General features: G+C 40.1%; 2 protein-coding genes across 6 annotated transcripts; both read right to left on the minus strand.

Moving 5' to 3' along the window:
• Nucleotide 1: 1 nt before the first annotated feature.
• On the minus strand, nt 2–1,498 carry LOC143461615 (GTP-binding protein 10-like). Its single transcript, XM_076959392.1, has one exon. It carries the CDS (start codon nt 1,369–1,371, stop codon nt 205–207), a length of 1,167 nt encoding a protein of 388 aa, XP_076815507.1. The 5' UTR covers nt 1,372–1,498; the 3' UTR covers nt 2–204.
• Nucleotides 1,499–4,063: 2,565 nt separating this feature from the next.
• On the minus strand, nt 4,064–21,084 carry LOC143461613 (uncharacterized). 5 transcript variants are annotated; one of them, XM_076959386.1, is made up of 10 exons: nt 20,789–21,084; nt 17,308–17,452; nt 14,793–14,852; nt 11,749–14,141; nt 11,432–11,617; nt 10,974–11,109; nt 10,230–10,399; nt 10,037–10,120; nt 9,512–9,616; nt 4,064–9,380 (listed from the first exon to the last, which is right to left on the minus strand). In XM_076959386.1, the coding sequence occupies exons 4-10, from the start codon at nt 11,983–11,985 to the stop codon at nt 4,449–4,451; spliced, it is 5,850 nt and encodes a 1,949-aa protein (XP_076815501.1). In that variant the 5' UTR covers nt 11,986–14,141; nt 14,793–14,852; nt 17,308–17,452; nt 20,789–21,084; the 3' UTR covers nt 4,064–4,448. The 5 variants fall into 5 exon arrangements, with proteins under 5 accessions (XP_076815501.1, XP_076815504.1, XP_076815502.1 ...); XM_076959389.1 differs by lacking the exon at nt 14,793–14,852 and having other exon boundaries at nt 11,749–12,034; XM_076959387.1 differs by lacking the exon at nt 14,793–14,852.
• Between the last annotated feature and the right edge of the window lie 285 nt (nt 21,085–21,369).

Raw genomic sequence — 21,369 nt, forward strand, 5'->3', positions numbered from 1 at the left:
ATCTATGATTTATGGAAAAAAAAAACAGTTCACATTAAGTCAGATAATTGTTAAAACTGGTACCAGCATTAGCAGATTTTGCAATTGCTTATCAAATCTTTTACACATTTACCAGGGCACAAAAACTGTTTCGTCAACAGACAGCCTAGGCTTGTGTGCTAGCTAGCAAGCAAATATAGCAATCCCAGAAACATGTGAAAAAGTTTACAAAATTAGTATTTCATCATTCAAGTGCTTATGTGGTGACGATTCCACCGATAGCAGATCAGTGTCGCTTGTTGGACCCTCCAGTTCTAACCTAGCACTCCCTGGTAAAGCAAGGTTGTCAATCTCACTTCGAATTTTTTGTTTTAAAGAAAATGTCCCAGAGCCAAATTTGGCTGAAATGGGCACCACGTCTCTAAACTTGATTTGAGTGTTAGGCACAGAGGTGGGTGGCAAATCATCAAGATGGTCCTTCCAATTGAAAAGTTTATCTTGGAGCTCTTCCAGCATCACACTTGCATTATCTTCATCCATTTTATTAACAGCTAGAACGGCAGGTTTGTTGACCAACATTTTATCGTACTGCTCTAGCTCTTTAGTGAGAAGCTGAACTGTTTGAAATGCGTCTCTGTATTTTGTTTTGCTCGATAAACAAAAACCAGTGACATCAACAACAAATAACAGAATATTTGTCCTCTCAATATGCTTAAGAAACATGTGACCCCTGCCCTTGTTCAAGTGTGCCCCTTCAATTAATCCCGGCAGGTCAGCCATTGTGATTTTTCGATAGTCGGTGTATGTCAACACCCCTAATTCTGGCTTAACTGTAGTGAAAGGGTATTCGGCAACTTTGGGTTTTGCCGTTGATAAGTTCCGCAATAACGTTGATTTTCCAGCGTTTGGAAACCCTACAAACCCTACATCAGCGATTAATTTCAAGTCAAGATAAAGAGAGTGACATTTTCCTCTCCTTGGTAAGAAGTTCGTCCATCTTGAGCCTCCCTTCCCCCCTCTAGCGACCAAGATCTTGTCGGTTCGATTAGATATTTCGCCGAGAACCTTCCTAGATTCAGCATCCACAACTGTCACTCCTCGTGGAACTTGAACATAGATGCTGGAGCCATTCAGGCCACTTGGTAGTCGTCTTTGGCTGTTCTCACCCGGGTCCGCAATGAACCTTTTTGTTGGATGCAGCTTTTTAAACTCGGTCAGCTTTAAATTTTGATCCTGTGCTGCAACAATGTAAACATCTCCTCCCCGCCCTCCAATGCCATTGAGTGATGCAAGACCGTTTCCCCCTGTTCCTCCTCTCACGTAAATCCGCAGTTTGTCAATAAAGGTTCTGTTGTACACTCTGGCTAGACATCTTGTCGTGAGAACAACCATTGTAATTCAGGTTTTCATCCTACCGTACCTAGTTAGTTGGCTGCACAATGTCAAAATTGTACAAAGAATTACTCTTAAAGCCTACAACTGACAACAGCATTTCAATAAACACAACAATCACCAAGACTGCATTTTTTGTCGTGCTTGGAAGATATCTTCAAAGGAAAAAATTTTTTAACAATATATTTTAGAACCTTCTCTCCATAAAACATAAAAAATACAGTAAAAATAAAAATGTCAGTTTTTTATTAGAAATTGTGAATGTAAATTTGTAGATTTTGGATTGATGGCATGTACTGAAGCCTCAATTCTTTGTTTATTTATTATAAACTGGCGTTCAAACTACCAGACTTCCTTTGTTTTCTTTATCACAAAATGGTGTTAAGACAATAAAATTCGGCTTGCACGTTGACTGGTTAATGAATCATGTGCGTGCAGCTGCCACACGTTCCACTGTGGTTTTCAAAGATCGCACTTTTCTTTAAAGTTGATGTTCGGGTGCAGGAGGCACATGGAGTGTCAAAGTTTCTATTACAGCCATAGCTCATAGGATAGACTATCCGGTCTAGTGCAGTAGTGCAGAACCACAGGATGCCTTTGTGTAGTAGACCCCAGCTACTCAAATTGTGACGTCATCTGGTTGTGCACTTCTGCACTAGACCCCATCTTTCATTAGTGGAATTTGGCATAGCTAGGCCTGTAGGCCTACCGGTGGCGGTAGGTACCATAGACAATTGTAAACGATAATTTTTTCATTGAATTTATTCGATATCACACGGAATCTATTGGGGTATTTATCCGACGCACTGAAAACTAACCTTGCAGCAGCAACGAGGCCACGAGGGTATACACTGCGGGGCGCGGGCTGGGCGACACATCAAGCCGTGGTGGAAAATTATCATTCAACACCCATGCCTATTTATGGGTAATATTAATTTGCGGAAAAAAAAATTGATAAATTGCCGAGTACAGACGACGTTATTTTACGGAAAAGGTATTATTGAACACTGTAGGCTACTTTAATTTATCTATTGTAAAAATTTCCTCGCAATCTGATCACTATAAAGCATAACTTGGTAAATTATTAAAATTGTAGAGGTTGGGGTCGTTTTAGGATGTAGAGGTTGATGCCGACAGATGCAGATACAGATGCAGAGTTTATCGGTCTTAGCTTACGTTACGTTATTGACTTAGTTAACCTACTACATTAGTATCTGACTCTATTGTTGCGTGCGGTTAGAATTCTCTAACCTTTCTGATAGCCGAACGTTCTTATTATATTATAACAAATACCGTTTGCCAGAAAAGGCTTTTATTGTAGGTGCTGTACACTTTCTCAATATTACAAATAACCGAGAACACAAGTCATGCGACTGTTTACACGATGTCAACTGATTCAATCACCACAACTACAGTAGTACGGTATTACATATGTCTATAACTTCGCGTCTGTGACTGAGGTTCTGAGGCTCTGAGGGAGTCTCACACAAAAGTTCAAGCTTATAAAACGTGCTGCGATGTGGCGGAAATATATGACAAAAAAGGCATGAACATTTCAAAGCGTGTGAACGTGAAAATCGGTGTGTTTGCAATGCAAATTAAATTTGGTTAAGTTGGAAACAGTTACTTGGAAGCGACCTGGTAACGTACTAAATAAGGAGCTTTCACACGAAGTTATTCGTAGCAAGTTTTCAAATATACCAACGGTAGTTTGCAGTGTTCTGAAAAGGCAAGTTTTAAACTCCATTTACTAGCTGGAAAACTCTTTCATAAGAATGATGTGGCGGGACTGAAAGTTTAAAAACTCCAATTGTTCTGGAAAACACATTTCTACGAAAGACGTAAGGATTTTACAAAAGCGAGCCAAGCCGCCACAAAATAACGCTGAAGATTTTCAAAATTTATTAATAACAACCTGATTAGAATTGGCTGTAAATTCAGGATGGCATCTGTATCATAATACTCGGACTGAAGAAAGTCTATGCTCGTTCTGAAGTCGGCCGTGATCCATCATCGATCAAGCTCCGGTTTCCGAGTTGTGATTGACATTCACAATATTTATTTAATTTATTGGTTTTTTTATTTCGTATTTCCCGAATTTGAAGATGTTCATCAGACCCACTGAATAAGAGCAAGTGTCATTAGTACCTTGCCCAAGGACATGGCAACGGTAACTGCACTTCACTTCACTAACGGCCAATCACTTTTTGTGGCGTTTTTGAGTTTGACAGCTGTGTAGTAATCATCCAGTTATTGATTAAATTGGAATCGCAGTTTTCTATGATATAACTCGAGTCACTGTTTGAAATTGACTCGACTTTTATCGAGTTTACACTTAAACTGACTCGAGTCAGAAAAAAATGCCCTGTTTGCTACCACAAACGTAATAAAAAGCGCCGTAGAAAGATGTGCCTCCCAGTTGTCAGTTATTGTATAATTGCCAATCAACAAAATATAGGTAGTATGTCTTTCTAGCTGAATAGCCAGCAAATTGATCTGTTACCACGTCGGAAAAGATAAAATATTTTCTCAAATCTGTCAATAAATCAAGCTTAGCACTATATAGCCTTTGTAGTTATTTAAACGAAGGGTTTTACGAGGTTTTATATGTTTGAAAAAATTCCTTACATTATTCCAATTTTATTCGCGTTCATCCCACCTTTGAAAAAGTCATTACTGTCTTAACTATACATTTGTAATGAACAAGCATCCTCAAAAAATTTATTTGTACAAACACAAGGAATTGAACCAACACGAATTTGTGGAAGATACACTGTTCCAGACCAAGACAGCCAAATTCCAGTGTTCAGCGAAATATTTTTGATAAAAACTACTGTACAAGATAATAATACAGCGGTGAAATTAATAGCGAATTGCGTTACATGAATCAAAATATAGCACAAATGTCTCACAGATGTAGCGCGGAAAAACGAAACAGCAGCAGGCAGTGTGTGAGGTGAGTGACTGAAGCAAATTAAACCACAATGAACGACAATATATTATCGCAGTTAAAAATATGATACTTGACTCGTTTGTAATCACTGATGGAGATAAAAAAGGTGATCACTCCATGTCGCCTACCACCTCGATCCTCGATTTCTTTGTGAAGGCATCCTTGGACGTGGACCACCAAACCGTGGTCGTGGTCCGCGTGGAAGCCGCTGTGGTTGTGAATCTTGCCAAAGTCTTGATCCGTGCTCTGAAAATCGAAGTGGAGGTGGTAGGTCGTCAAACGGAGCTCTTTGCGGACGCAGTGGCATCCTCTGCTGCCCCCCGCGCGAGGCCAGGAGGATCCCTTGCAAGAGCTGAAGGTCTCTTTCTTTTGCTCTCATGTCCGGGATCGGATCATCAGGAAACTCATCCGAGTGCCTTCTCCTGTCCGGTTGGCTCAATCTCGGCCTCTTTGGGAAGTCGCGGCCTTCTTGACTCATCCGGCTTCTCAGTCCATCTATGGTTCCTTGTGGTCGCATGTCACTGTTAGGAGTGCGAGGTCTGAAACGTTGTCCTACACCGAATGGTTCATTCCGGCCACCACGTGGGCGACCATCATCATGTCGAGGAGACTTCCTGTTTGAATCTCTCTTCTCCGACGAGGAATTTGATGGTCTTGGCATTGGAGGAGGAAGATGAGGAATGTAAGTCTTCTCATCTCGGCCTCCCTTCCTTCCTCGAGATGACAACTTATCTCTTGAAGACTTTGGCGGATCTTTTCCATCCACGGTTCCAACTAAATTGCCGAATTTATCGTACATAGAGTGCACCTTCTGCCCTTTAGCATCAGCGATTTCATCCAACTTTGCTCGTTTTGATGATCTCAAAGACATCTGGTCATCTGCTTTCGACTTACTGGGTCCACCAGGCATAGGGGGTGCCTGTGGCATCGAGCTGCCAGCGTTTAGTGGCTTCTGCACAGTGGCCGATCGAGGTGGGGGCTTGAAATTTTCTGGAGGGGGCCCTTGGGGGCAGATTCCATCTTTAAAATGATCGGGTGGAAGAACGCCACCAGAAGGAGAACCAGGTAATCCCGGGTCAGTAGAATCCGGTTCAGGCGATTCACTTAGAAGGTTTAGTGGTGGCTTCTTCTCAGTTTGATCTACATCATCGGAAACTTCATTCCCTGCTTCTTCGCAAACTGTGTCTTCAACAATAGCAGTCGGTTGCTTTTGAGTCTCCTCCTGCACCTGCTCTTCCACTTCTTCTGTTGCTTTCTGCGATTCTTCATCGTCGTTTATTCGCTCCAACGTCTCGTCTTTCTTTTGTTCAGATGCAGTTAGTTCTTCTATATTTGCAACATTGGCTTCCGCCGGTTCCTTGATTGAGATACTTTTATTTTCGATTTCTTCGTATTCAATGATCGTCTCTTCTTCTATGACTTCATCAGCGGCTCTTTGTTCAACAGCTGGAAGAGTAATTTCTGGTTTTGCTGAGTTCTTTTCATCACTACTGCTCGAAGATGCCCGACACAGATCGTCTCCATAGACCTTAGGCAGCAAACTTAATGCATTATCTTCAGGCACCGAAGACTTGCCCAATAAATCTTCAGTATCCAGAGATGTGGGATCAGTGCTAGAAACTTCCATCATCGCTTCAGAAGGTTGGAAAAAGGTCGCATATGTGTCATCAGCAGTGAAGTCAAAGTTAACTGGGGGAAAGTTCATGAGAGAGGCAAGGTTCTCGTCATTTGAGCCGGACTGCAAGAGATTGATCTTGTCGGCTCCAGGCTTTAAAACGTCTCTTCCTGCAGTGACTGACTGCTCATCATCAGGAGTTGTATCTTCCGGATGTTTGACATCACTGTCTTTGTCAAGTACAACACCAAGTTGATCGGTGGCAAGAGATTTGGAGTCAGGTTGGTGATGAAGTTCATCTCCGACATCTTTGAGTGGAGGCAACACATCTTGTGTCATCTCAGACGCTTTAAATTGTGTGGTCTCACCAACCACATCTTGTGCAGGCGCAGGCTTCTTGCTGCTTCTGTCACCATTTGATTTTTGATTTTTTGTTTTATTTGAAGCTTCTGTGGCCATCTTGTTGTCTTCCTTATTTAAATATGCTTCAACGTGCAGTGGGTCACTCATAACTGGGAAAGTGTCTGCTTTGCTGGTGACTGTCAGGGAAGTAGCAGGTTTGGAAACATCCTGTGGTTTAGCTGTTTCGTTGCTGGTGTCACTATCGTGCATGGAAGAAACATTGCTTGCAGCAACATCTTTTAACACAGGTGGTTTGATGCTAAAAACTGGTGGCGGTATATCTTGTTCTGTGGCACTAGTGAAGCCATGGCGCTTCGCAACGTTGCCAGTTGCAAGCGAGGAAAATCTGTCTTCTTCTTGTGGTTTCTTTAGAGCTGCATCTTCCTTTGAACTCGACCAATCCCTGTCTCTTGAAATTATGTTTTGAGTAGCTGGTGGCACAGGTTTGCCACTCTCATGTGAAGGTGGAGCTTTTGTACTGTGTGGACCTGAAACTTTATCGCTAGGTGTGGATGTCAAGGGAAGCTTTCTTTGGTTCCTGGAGTCTGGTGTTTGTATCTTACGATCATTCCTGTTTAAATTCTGCTGCCAGTCAACACTGTGTGAAGCAGGTGGACTAGAATCAACACCAAAAGGCATTCTTTGTCGGAAGCCAATCGAACTACCAGGAGAATTGACAGATGGTTTCTTTTGTGGGTCCACTGGAGCTCTGGGTCTGAAACCACCATCGAGACCAACTGGACCAGATGTTGGTGGCCGAGGACCATGCAGGCTGCCCATGGGCATTCTGAGTCTGAAACCACGCGGTCCATTCTGATCCATTTTTGGCATCCTTGGACGGAAGTTGTCTGGGTCGTTAAAATTCATCCGGGAACCAGATTGGGAATCTGGTTGCATTCTGTGTCGAAATCCACCAGAGTTAGCGCCTGGTTTTCGTGGACCAGATAGTCTATCGATTGCCATTCTTGGCCTGAAATCCTGATTAGGTTTTTGTCCCCGAAACGGAGGTTCCATTGCACCAGGAGCCCGGGGTCGGAAACCAATTGGACTTCCTTTTGGTCCCGGTGCTCTATTTCGTTCTATTCGAATCCTTGGTCGGAAATCTCCCTGCATGTTGGGGCCACCTTGTGGACCTGGAGGTCTGAATCGGTTCCTCATCGGCATTCGTGGGCCACCAGGCATGTTTGGTCTGAAGTTGCCGGGATGGTTTGGTCTGGTTGAGCTCTGCCAATTTTCTCGATCGTTGATGGGCTTTGGACCCCTTGGTCTCTGCGACTGGTTGAAAGGCATCCTGGAGTTAAAGCTTCTTTTGTTTGGGCCTGGCGTTGGTTTATTATTTGGTTCTGGTTCCACTACATTACCATAAATGTCATAAGTGGTTGGTCTCTTTTTCGGTGGACCGTCAAACTTGCTTTGGTTGTATGGTTGTCCCCAGCTCTTATCATTGTCATAACCACTATCTTCAAACTCATTCCATTGCTGGTCGTCATCATAGTTATCTTGGTCGTTGTTCCAGTTTTCACCACCTTCTTCACCATACTCCTCTTGCTCCTGGGCACCTGACCATGGTCCTTGCTGGTTGGGACCGCCTTGCTCATTTTCGTTACCACCCCACTGACTCTGGTTAGCACCAGAATAACCATCACCACCACCACCACCATCTTCCCATGAAGCTTGCTGCCCACTATTCTGTTCCCATGGTTTCCCACTTTCGTTCATGTGGTCACCATCTGGACCCCATGGCCCATGCAGGCTGTTATTTGGTCCAAAAGATTCAGATTGGTTGTTGACTGGTCCCGGCGGCGCTGGCTGGTTGTTAACTGGAGCCCATGGACCAGCTTTGTTTTTTGGTCCCCATGGCCGTTGCTGGTTGTTTGAAAGGGGATCACGTGGTCGTTGCTGGTTGCCATGGGGTCCTCGTGGACCCTGTTGTTTATTTCTGGGGCCCCAAGGACGCATTTGGTTGTTGGATGGCCCCCATTGACCAGCCTGACTGGTTCCTGGTCTCCAAAGCCTCTGCTGGTTGAGAGGAGCTGGTGGTCGTTGTTGGTTATTATTGGGCCCAGGTGGTTGCTGCTGGTTAACGCCGGATCCCAAAGGGCCTTGCATACGTGGTCCCCATGATTCTTGGTGATTGCCAGGTCCTTTCTGGTTGTTACCAGATGACCAGCCTTGCTGTTGATTACTTCCTGGGCCCCATGACATTTGCTGGTTGTTAGCTGGTGGTCCTTGCGGAGGGTTGTTTGCTGCCCAGTTGCCTTGCTGGTTACCTGTTGGTCCTTGTAGATTCTTGGCTGGTCCTTGAATTCCTTGCTGACTGGTAACTGGTGCTTGACTTCCTTGCGGGTTCTTCTTTGCGGGTCCACTTTCTTGTATCTTTGCTGGGCCAGAAGTTCCTTGCTGGTTATTCGAAGAACCTTGTTGCTTTACAGGTGGTCCTGTTGGTTTCTGTTGATTGCCGGTTGGCCCTGGTGTTCCTTGTTGATTAGTATTTGTTGTTAATGGTCTTTTTTGGTTAGAATTTGGCGCTTGTGGTCTCTGTTGCGGTCCTTGTTGCATGTTGCCTGGTCCCCAGGGACCCATTTGGTTCAGTCCCGGTCCCCATGGTCCAGGCTGGTTTGGCCCTGGTCCCCATTGTCTCGGTTGGTTGGGTCCAGGTGCCCATGGGCCTTGTTGATGATTACCGAGATTAGGCTGATTTGGCATTGAAGACTGGTTAAAGTTTGGTGTTGGTGGGTTGAAGCCATAACCAGGCATGTTTGGTGCCACTTGGCCTTGGTTCACGAACCCAGGCTGACCGTACTGCATGTTGTTGGCTCCCTGAAAGAAGTTGCTCTGTTGACTTAAGTTATTCTGAGCTGTGGTTGCAGAGTTCTTGGGTTGCGCTGGTGATTTAGTGGGCAACTGCTGGGATGAGCTGGAAGCTTGGCTGCCGTCAGCAATCACCTTCTTGATTTTTTTTAGGTTTTCATTCAAACTATTCACGTTCGCATCATTTTGCATTTTTTGAGTCATCAACTGTTGCTGCCATGTCTCCCACTGCACAAGAGTTATGAGCAATTTACAAAGTGCAACAGACGTGTTATAAAATGTAAAACATCAATCTCTTTATACAATAACTATGACATCATACAATAAAGTACACATTAGGTGAACTGTCATATAAATACCTGCTTCTCGTATTGTGCAAATTTTGCTTTGTTTGGATGATTTTTGTGTTTTTCTTTCCACTCGTCAAATTGTTTGTGCCAGTCGGTGTACTGTTTGTCAAACACCTGTTTGATCAAGATAGTCAATAATTTTATCTCTTTTGTTTTACGTAGCCCGGCACCAATTGTTGCCTGCTGTAAGCACGCAAAGTAGGATCTTATGGTGCAATGTTCTGAGTAAGAACAGAAGGCGAAAAAAGTTTATGCGGAATGTAGAAAAGTTGAATGCTGCGAAACTTTGAGTAATAAAATGTTTGCTACCAGTAATAACGAAGGTAAAACCACACCCTCTTACACATAGAGCTGAGGACTGAAGAAAATCGAAATCAAAACAGCCGGGAAATTGAGGAAGTAGCAGAAAAATTACTGATTGAGAACAATGCTTTAAGAATTAAATAAATTTTCTATTCTTAGACAGAACAAGCATGATTGCTCTCATCTTAATCATACAGCAGCAGACTAAGTGATGAAAAATTTTCAACTGACCTGACCCTTCTGTTTCAACTTAGACAATTGCTCTTCGTACCGAGCTAGTGCTTGATGAGGATTTTCGCCACTGGTGGCATCCCACTGCAAACATAAATTTGCCGTCAACATTTTTTCAGTAAATCGTTTCACAGCAAAATAATAGACACTTGAGCACGTGAGCGATGATATAAACAAATTCATCTTCACTCACATTGGGGGCAACTTTTTGATCAACAAACGTAGGAAGTGTTTGACCGGATGAAGTTGAGTTTGTTTTCATTTGGTTCCCAGTGGTCACAGACGACTGCCAGCTAAACTCACCAACTGCTGCAGATTTGCTTGTATTTGAGCTTGGATCACCAGCGGCAGATGCAAGAAGTTCTGCAAAATAAATACGAAGAAACTATGAATGCTATTCCTGGCATTTCAACTTTGTATACCATTAATGCATAACTGATGACATCACTACGAAGCGAAAGATAAACCAAAGATGCTCCAACGATGTCTGAGCAGAAGACATGGCTTCACAATATAAGCATGAAAGCGAATCTGAATGATCCGTTTAAATGACGGTAAAAATTAATATATATAAGTTTGTTTTTTCAACAGATTGTGCCTTATGAAGTGGTTCGTACATAATTCCAACTATGGTAAGAGATCCATTGTAGGCAATAACTTGTGAAGAAAAATTAACGCCAATAACATCTGATCACAAATTTTTAGCATCAAAAAACTTATGTTATAAAGTGATTTGAGAAAAGTGAACCAACCAAACAATGTTCCGTGGAATACTAGCTTGTACAAATACTTTGCATGAAGCGCACACAACACAAATACCAGTGGCATAAACCCTTCAGTTTATTTATTACTAGAATACAGTCATGGCTCACACACTTTTCGGACTGAATAAAAAACTTCCCCACATGAACATCAAAGTTATCGTGTTGCAACTAACCTTGCTTCGTGTGCTGCCAACACTCCTTCTGCTGGCTTGCTTTCAGCCCAAGGAACCAATTGGCACAGACCAGTCGTTTCAGTTCCTCAACAAGACTACCTTGTCCTTTGACTTCCTCCATTTCAGCGTGCCACCACTATTAATCAAGCACAATAAAAGCATTAGCCAGTCGCCAGACTCCCTTCGCCTCTTGCGTAACAAGAAGCCGGTTTAAGCAAAATTCATAATTAACCCAGTGACTGTCAAAGCCTGAATAGATAATACCGTAATCACGTCCCATGCATGGCATCATTGAAAACACAAGAAAACTTATGGTTTTAACCTTACTGGCAAGACAATAAACACAAGATAACTTGTGGTTGGCAGCGAGTGCCAAACTTTCAATCACAAGCTATCTCGTTGTTGGCAGTCAACGTGTTAATCATAACTTTCCATTTTTGAAACTCAGGGCTATTTACCTCTCCAGATGAATCTCCAGTTTTTGACACTTTACTTTCATCCTTTGGGGGGAGCGGGGGTTGTTTGGGTAGACCCGGGGGTTCTTTTGGTGGGGGAGGGTCGCTAGGCTCAGGGGGATGGTTTGCTGGTTGCTTGGCTGAACCAGTGTTGCCACCCTGCTGTTTGCCTTGCTGTTGTGTCATCATCTAACAAGAAATGATCATAAGATAATGGTTTTCAGAGTTTTTTGGGAAAGTTCCATCAATCAGGTTAATGGTTTTTGGTTGGAAATTACCGTAATTACAAGGTGGAACCACCTCAGTATAAGTGCACCCACCTGTGATTGGTTGTTCATGTTGTACTGACCCATCATCTGCTGAGGGTACATGTACTGCTGTTGGTAGTCTGGGTACATCATTTGTCCTGGACCCATTGGACCACCAGGTCCCATGCCGTACGGCCCCATCATGGGATTCCCCATTCCTTGGGGTCCTTGGGAGTTTGGCCACATCATCTGGGGGTAGTTGTTTCCGGGGAATCCCTGAGGCCCCATTGTATTCCATGAAGGCATCATTTTGCTTGATCAGTTTATAGCGAACCGATTAGAACATTTTACTTAAGTTCTGTAAAGATTGCAAGTTGGTATTAATGGGGAGCAGAGGATTTTAGCAAAACAAATTTCAGCATGAAAGGCGGTTTATAACAAATGCTAGAGTTCAGTGACAGAAAATGATGTTAAAAATAAATTGTGATGGTCTAAAACCCATGGGTTGATAAAACTGCCAAGCAACCAACATGGAGATTCTTCAATGAAGTCTGTTACTTTAGCGGAGAAACTTTGCATGCAGATACAAAGCTGTTTGCAAGCCAAAACACTTCCTCATTATATGCAAGATATCACACTAAAAATAGCAAAAATATCGCTGATATATTTTTTATAAATTGGATGTTTTTTATCCTGCATCATAGGAAACATCGTGAGTTTGGTAACACATGATGCTCCTAAACATCTGCAAAAATTATGGTTCTATGTCAATTCAACCCAAGCGGTAGCAGTAGGGATAAATTGACTGGCCACCAAAAATTTTTACACATCAGGAACCTTTGAACGCCAATTGATAATAAATGGGTTGTGAAAACATAATAACATTAGGTGTTTTCCCTGTTATGAGATCTAAATGTCAAGTTTGGAAAAAACTTTGTAACTGATTACATTGAGTGTGAGCTACAATGTTTAATAATTTCAGTAAAAGCATCCTACAGTTCCTTTAATGCTAAAAATAGCATTTATTTATGCCGCTGACATGACAACACCAATTGGAAATGCGGATATTAATGAATGGCCTCTTTTTGCATTACATGGGACTTGAACATAATTACAAGACTATAGCCTATAAGTTAAAAACCAGCAACAATCAAAGCTCTCCATGAGGGTAACTTGGCAGAAAACCTTCAGTGATTTTACACAAACAACATTTCCATGATTTGTTAATCTTTATGAAAAATTCTCCACAAAAATTGCAACAAAACATTTTTAAAAAATGAAGAAAGTGCCAATAATGAGGACAATAATGAACATGATAAAGTCTATTTTATGTTATAGACATAAAGTGAAGTGTAGGTGCATATCTGAATCTCACTTCATAACTTCCCATAAAACCCAAGGTGTATATGCTACCAAGCAATCATTGTGTGAAAAGCACAAGTTTTAACCATAGTAAGTCTTAATACATAGCTTTCAAAGTCTTTAACCCATAAAACAGCAATTACTGAGTAAGTTTTGCATTTAAAAGGTGCGATATGCATTTCATGCCTGTGAAGGTTTGGTATCCACAGATACTCTTCTCCATTAACTACTCTCCACTACTTAGAGCAGAGTTCTGCAAATTTCAACTGCACTCAACCACTAAAAACTTGGGAGTTTCACCACAAATACGCATCTTTTCTTCGTATGATTGCTAACTCTAATAGATAAACATCAAGGCTCAGGTTGGTTTGTGCAAACATCCTCGAAATAATTGTTAGCAAAATTGCCTTCACGGCACAATGCTAGATCATCGTTCCAATAAATAAACTTCTGCGTCTTTTGCTCCCAAACGTTTCATGGCTGCGAAGAAGAGCTGCAAAGAAGAGCTGCAGGATGATTTTCTTCTTAAGATTCTTTAAGGACAAACGGAAACTGATATCTGATGTTTCTTGGGACATCTCAGGCAGAGAAGTCCACTTTCACACCTAAGTAGAATTGATGCCAAATTTGTTAGAAAATGAATTAAACTGACTTATCTGTAAAATGTCGATGAAATTTGAGCCAAAGCCTTATTATAAACAACTTATCAGCTGCCACAGACGGTGGGTGCACTTGGTCAAAAAGATAATTGAAATTTTATCACGTGCATTGCCAGGGAGTTATCAAAATTCACAAACTTAGGTGTTTACTTTGTTACAAACGACAGTCACTGCTTTACGAGGGCCCCACTTTGACCGGTATGCTGCAGGCAGGCTTACCTCATATGCAGTTGCGAGGAGAACTTTAAACCAATCGTTGAATGCACGGCCCCTTCGGTTAATCTGCTTACACAGTACACAAGTCTTTTGCCAACTTTTTCATGAAAAGTTGGGATTTTTGTTGAATGCAAACAATTCAACTTGATTGGGGAATAGCTGTAAGACCCAGAGTGCTTCTGATTATGGTAATTAAAGCCCCAGCATTGGGACAACAGTTTATTCATTCTGATGAAACAATGAAAAAGTTTATCTTGAAACAAGCAAAATGCTTAAATACAAATGTATGCTAACATCTTCGAAAAAACTATCATTTTTCACAATATTTCCATTCATGTTCGAAGGATAAACAGTTTTCAACAGAACTTAAAAGGCGTAACAAACAAATTATATGTACATAATATTTGCAGAGTAGTTTAAACGTTACTGAATTCTCAACTGGAAGGTTTTTTTCTTGTTATTAAATTGAAATCATACTAAAAAAATCTTTAATGCTTCCGCCATGGTGAAAGGCATATAGTTTGGAAAAAAAGAGACTTTAAAGCTTAAAGTTACCTGCTAAGAAAACTTATCGTGAATTCTCGAGTATAAGTTGCAGCCTACTTTTGATGAAAAAAAATTGGACAAAAAAGCATGTGGACAAAATATTTGATACAATACTCCTTTCAACAGCAATGAATGGAACGACTTCAGTCGTATTCGAAAAACATCCAGCATTCATATAGTTTCACTTTATGTGAATAAGGTTTTTTTAAACATGGCATTAAATTGTTGTTAAGGCAGAATTGGAGGAAAACTTGTGACTGTGCATGGCTTCAAAAGGAAACCACAAAAGATAAGACGCAACTTATACTCGGAACTTTACAACCATATACATACCAATATCGATGTCACTAGAGCATCCACATTTCAAACTGCTACATCCTAAAGCTAAGATTCCTAAAATATCATTCGGAAGTGAATAAAAAAGTTTAATGTGAAAAAAACCTTCCAAATGAGAACAATATTTCCAAAGCAAACTGGTGACTGATATTTAGAAAACTACTACATTGTAATCAACAGTTGAAGCAAACAAAGAAAAATAAACTGGTGCTTGGTTCAGGGGGCCTAAGATCAACATGGTCTTGTTCTTAACCCGATCATGTGACTTAGGTCGCCATTTTTATATCATTATTTCCTTTACCATGTAAAAGAGTTGTGCCCAGCTTAACAGCCCTATTTAAAAGCATTTCAAATTTTTGCTGCTGGTTTGTACATTTCTCCTCTCCCTAAGGAGTCTCCTTATCACTTGTCTTGTTAAATATCTTATCACTTGTCATCCTGCTTAAGTCTTGCTGTTTACTGTTTTAATTGTATGGTTTTTCTCTTATCTTTTGTGACATGCATTTTTGTACCTGTCTCATTCACCGCCCTTGTTTGAGCAGGACGCCACTACTTAGTATATTTGGAATATAGTATATTTTATTTACAGTTTTATTTTCATTGATTTATCAATTTTAGTTTTTATAAATTTTAGTTATGATCATGTTTTTATGTTATTTTATTTATTTTGACAAACCGATGATGTCTATAGCTGAATAGGTAAAATATATATTTTTTTAGATCGAGCAAAGCAACCCTTTTTTCACTTCTTATGTGTAGCTTACAGTGAGGTTGGTTGATCCGGCGGTTGTTTATTTCTATACTGACTGCTGTTTGAAGCGCTGATGCAAGGTTGCTATAAACACTTCGTACTTATCTATGATGATTTTTCCTGAAACGACTCTGCTATACAATGTCAATGGCATTTTCTATGTCGGTGCCCTTCTCCCGCGATATTACACGTCAACTGTAACCCACTTTTCCCAAGCTTAAACTTTTTGAAAGTAGCTGCTAGTGCTACACTTTTGCTGCCGGGAGCATAATTGCATCAAAATTTTGAAAGTAACTTTGTTTGATCAGTGAAGATGAGTTGAAAAAATTTTCCCTGCCCAGTCAAAAAAGCGATATTCCAGAACGAACAACATTTCCATTTTTCGTCAAAATAATTACTTAATAGCGTAGACACGTGTACTGATGGTTTGTCATTTTAAGTCCCAAGCAGTTGAAGTGAATGTAAAAAGAGGAGGCAATTATGAAAAGTTGTTAAATTCCAGCCAACCAGCTACCGCCGACGGTCGATTGTACGATCTACTATTGGTGAAGATTACTCTCTCACATTTTACCACATGTACTGACTAATCATCAATGGTGGATTTTCAGACTACAAGTAACCAATACTACAGCTTATTCGATCTTCAACTTTATTATATAACAGGTTGTTTCAAAAAATTTGATACCATCTAGATAGAAATAAATATCACATAAGTGATATGAAACTGTTTGAAGCGGCCTATACAATTAAAAAAACAAGTGTTTGCATGTAATAACACACTTCTTGGTCTACCTGCTTCATTTCGTAATCAATATCTATGCAACATTTGAAACAAATGCGCCTTGTCTAAAGTTTCAAGTACTGTAATTCACCAGCAGTTGCTGGGTAGTGTTTCAAAGAACAATTCATTTCTTGTTTAGACAAGTATTTTTAACAAAATATGTCGTCCCAAATGATAAGAGCAGTGGAAGCTTGAAGAAAGCGACCAAATTTCTCAAAAACAACAAGACCTGGAGATAACAGAGAACTTTTTAGCAATCAATTAACCCGTGCTTTAGAATTACAACCTTCGTAACTTATTCGATTCTGAAACAGGTACGCCTTCTTAACCTGTCCACAAAATTAACCTAGTCTTTTTGACTAATTTGTGAAAAAATTACTTGTCATCTGCGCTAAAATATTAACATTTCTATCCTTGTTATTAAAATAAATAGATTTTTCAAGAGCTAACAGTCACCATTAAGCCCTGGGAGCCACACTAAGATATAGAGTTGACTGTTATGTCGAGCTGGTGAGCATGAAGTTTACGTTAGTTATTAACAGGCGATTGGTTTGCAAGGACCGGTGATTTGAGTCTTCCCAGATTTTGACTTAATGAGTTTTCAGTGTAAATATTAATTAATGAGTTTGCCGAACTGTCAAAATTGCACATTGATGCCAAAGTAAAGCCCTCAGAAGTACGTTATATCACTAATCAACCCTGTCAAATATTTTGTATGTGAGAGCTAATTATCTGAAAAAAATTAATTACCAATTACTTCCTGCAAACCCAAACACCAGTTTCGTTTTCCTTAAGTTGATCAACATTGATTACAACAACACACAAAGATAACAAATCTGCATGATTAACAGAAAAAACACGAAATACAACTTTTCTAAACTATGAATAACCATAGAAACAGTAAATAACTAACTAAATGATACCATACGCAGAATTAACAACCAAAACATAGTAGAGCATACAGGCACAGGCGTACATACCCAATAAGCATCATGAAGATTCCATGTGTTTTACTGAATCCTATCCAATACCAATGAGCCGATGCCTTAACCACGGCTGCTGCCAGATTGCCTCGTCCGATGCCATGTCATTCGCCAGAGAGGTCGAACAATGTTGTCTGTGCATCTGCTTATATAACTTGTGTAGTAACTTATAATTTTTAAACAGAATTATACCAGTGTGCCAAGTCCACAAGAATGCATTGCATGTAAAATAACTTTGAAATTAAGTCAACAAATATATATATATATCTATAAGCGCCATGTTACCCTGCTAAGTACAGCAGACTGTATACAATGAAAATACCAAGTGTCAAATGGACATGATCTTAGAGCGATATTTATATTTATTTTAAACATGGCAATGTTAAGTATGTTAAACAATATTTGACCATGACTCAGATTATATAAGACAACTTTGGGAATTTTGTTTACTTTTGAAAATACTATTGAATGTAGCAGAAACAGAATGAACAAGACATGTTCAACATAGCAGCGGACATCTTATCTCTAACATAGCAGCGCACATCTTATCTCTAACATAACGATGGTAACGAATTTAAAAGCCTGCCTTGCCTTGTCTACCTCGATACTTCTGCCAAGAGTTACCCACCATAACAAACAATTATTAGGTTGAATATGTTATGCTACTCATAGGGCTTTGGAGCCGGATCCCCGGATCCGTGCATTTTCAACGGAGCTGGAGCCAGTTGTTTGAAAAATAGCTCTGGAGCCGATGTATTTCATAAGATGCTATGCTACTACTATTGGCTGAATTCACATAATTTAACGGCAACCCTTCACAAAATTAAGAATTGTTGCCTCTTTGGCGCGACCTTTTCTAACTAACTATGTTGCGGGGGATTTGACAGCAGAGCAGTCACATGTTCATAGCTGCTACCGATGGTACTGACTACTGACTGACCCATTGAGCTAGATATTCCAAGTTGAGCTTTCATCCTTAAACCTCAGTTTTTGAAGTAATGGAGCTGGAGCAGGAGCAGTGGTATTAATGAGCTCCGGAGCTGGAGCTAATTTTTGATAAAAGAGAGCTCCGGAGCTGGAGCAATTTAACATTTACGCCTGCTCCAAAGCCCTGGTTACTCAGAGCTTATCGTTGTGATGCATTATTGGCTGTTATTTACGAGAGTAATTCTCAGGCACAGATGTTTGCTCAGCAACCAATACTAAGTCTTACTAGCACATTGCATTCTTCTGAAAGGGTGATAGCAATGGTCGGACAAAAATGTACCGTTGCCAAACTCCAATGAGTTTAATAAAAAGATAAAGTATTGCAATGCAATAGAAATACAGCAGTCTCGTTCTACTATAGCTCTTCTTTAGACAAACACTTTATAAAATTTTTGATTTGCCTCATTTACGTGTCACTAAAAAGACACTTCATTACGATGGTTGCTTGTTCTTGAGTTGAGAGGATGGGGACTCAAGTTCTCACACAAATAATTCAAGTCAGACGAAACAAGAAAGTAAATTTTCACTGTTTGCATTTAAAGGGTTAGCAGAAAATTCTAAAAACTACCTTCATAAGCTAAGACAAATACATTGATAAGGAAAATAGACATATAAAATTTTAAAGACAGCAACGATAAAAATTTTAATAATTGCGAGTGAGAAAATTAATTTTGAAAAATAGACATTGTGCGGATCAAAGGTTTGACCTGAATAAGGAAAGCATTCCCTGCTAAAACCACAGTGAAAAATGTGGCCCATTCATGCACATGACTAATCAGCACGAATACCAAATTTTTGTTTTCACATTTACACTGAGTTATACTAGCCTAAACAAGGTCTGAACAATTACAGTGAATATGTTTACCATTAAAGAAATGAGGTTTCAGTGCAGACCCTTGCACCAACATTTTTACTTGCATGGACCGTTTTTTGTCAAAAAGTGCCATAACTTCCAATTTGACAAACAAAACCTGGCAACCTAATCTGTCATTGAAGTCATATTAATAAGCCAAGAGGAACTCGCACTTTCCAATGCCATAAAAACAGGCCTACAAGCTTTGGGTTTAGCCTAGGGTTTTTAGGTGAATTACTACCCTTATTAGAACTTCTAGACTTGCAAACAAACAGGTGGTCTTAAGAGGCCACTTCAATTGCAAGCTCATAATCTGCTAGGTGTGGATGTTGAAGCTTTTCCAAGCCCTGTACAGCTTGTTTGCAATAAAATATGATTTTGTAAATCTGCATAAAAAGTTAAAACTGTGTCCACAGTTGGTTCAATGCATATAAAATTGACCTAAGTGTGCATATTTATTCCTAATTATGTACATTTATGAACCTGGAGTATGTATCAGGCATACCGGTACTTAATCTCAGGAAAATCGCACTTCAGTTTGAGTCCAGGGCTGCAAGGTGCATTCCAAGTAACTCAAACCAAACAACCTATGGTCTTCAGGGTGGTACAAAGCCAAGCCAGACTGCAGTTTGGCAAAGCATAAGCAAACTCAATTATGCTTTTTAGGAACTTCAGTGTCGCACTTACGGTGCAGTGCTAATTGTCATAATTAGCCTATATTCCGACGGAATTCTCGTGCAGATCTGATGATTTTATAATGTTTTTTGTGCTTTATTTCGAGTGTTTAACCGTTATTCTGAGATTGACAGTCGATAATTTGCAGTCTACTGAACGCAGCTTAATTCTGTGCTCTGAAAACAGTAACCGTTTCGTTGAGAACCAATAATAAATAATTATTCAAGACATTAACAGTTTGGTTCTGGTACTGTGATGCTTAACTGGTTATTAGGGGTTAATGAACGCGCTATTAATGAAGTCAGATTAGCGAACAATAGATCAAGCAATAATTAACAACAGTTAAACCCCAACAAGTTGCCCAGTTAGCAGTGTGTTATTAATTTAACTTAATGATGTGGACAGAACTTCTGTGCACTCAAATTTCAATTGATTTAAAGATTGAATAAACTGTGTAATTGCACAGGAAAATGCGCATTTCCAGTGTGTCTGAGCATTTTTGCGAATCCGCACTTGTCATTTTTGGTTGTTTGGCGTACGCAAGATCTTGCTGAAAACTGCCATACCCTGCAGTCCGGAAGCCAAGTGGAAAAAATTCGGTTTGGCTTCAGCATGCATACCATGAGCAGACATGAAAAATACATACTTTGGCACAATCATATTAAAAACATGGTACGTTTTTCTCTTGTTTCAAAGCCAAAAAAGAGCACAGTGTTTTGTTTAGAGATTGCAGCCGAAACTCACTAAATAATGTCGTTGGCGTATGCTCATAATGTACGCCAAACTGTCCCTCGGAGTATGCATTGCACAGAATGCACCCGGGTCTGAGTGTGCCCTTGCCAAACTCTAGCCTATACAGGCAAAAGAAATAAAACAGTTTTGGTGTGTACAGAACTCAGGCTATCATTTGTCACTATGTTATAGGCTAGGTGTACAGTCATAAGTAAACTCGGTACTACTCACCTGATTGACATCTTCGCATTCCAAAATTTGCGTGTTTGTAGGCACGATTTCTCGACGAAAACTGCCCTAACTTCCAGTCTATACGTAGACAATAAAAATGTTGCTCGAAAGGACCCAACGGCGGCACAAAATACCAAACCGTTATAGCTTTCTCGTTAGTTGTTGACATGTGGTCTGTTACAATAGTTAATTCATATATTTTTGCTTTCTGAATACATGCGGTAGGCCTACTTGCCTGATTTGCTTACGCAAACTCGTATTCATGCCAACTATCAACCATTTTGTACTGTTTTTCTGCTCCATTTACCACGATGAATCGATCTACCTCGGGGTTGTCAGTATTTCAGGTTATTCAAAAAATTTCGCGAATTGAAACAACGAAATTCATTTGCATGCATGCAACCAGGTAAAGCTATGACAATACGTTAAGTTTTAAACATTTACACTTAAAAGGACAAAAATTTAGTATTTTTTAAAGTTATTTTCTTAAAATAGAAATAAGTCAAAAACAAATACTTAATCGTAAGTAAGTCTAACGAAGTTTGCCCGAGAATCGCTTTGAAAAAGAGGATGATTTGTTT

The sequence above is a fragment of the Clavelina lepadiformis genome, chromosome 6 (assembly GCF_947623445.1).
Source record: "Clavelina lepadiformis chromosome 6, kaClaLepa1.1, whole genome shotgun sequence".
Lineage (NCBI taxonomy): Eukaryota > Metazoa > Chordata > Ascidiacea > Aplousobranchia > Clavelinidae > Clavelina > Clavelina lepadiformis.

What these genes read in the sequence shown, in the direction of transcription:
- LOC143461615 (XM_076959392.1), bottom strand. Translation starts at nt 1,371, where the DNA reads ATGGTTGTTCTCACGACAAGATGTCTAGCCAGAGTGTACAACAGAACC.
- LOC143461613 (XM_076959389.1), bottom strand. Translation starts at nt 11,985, where the DNA reads ATGATGCCTTCATGGAATACAATGGGGCCTCAGGGATTCCCCGGAAAC. An exon ending in TTGGCAGCACACGAAGCAAG is followed by an intron (nt 10,400 to 10,973) that starts GTTAGTTGCAAC and finishes TTTATTTTGCAG; the next exon opens with AACTTCTTGCATCTGCCGCT. An exon ending in ATCAAAAAGTTGCCCCCAAT is followed by an intron (nt 10,121 to 10,229) that starts GTGAGTGAAGAT and finishes TTATGTTTGCAG; the next exon opens with TGGGATGCCACCAGTGGCGA.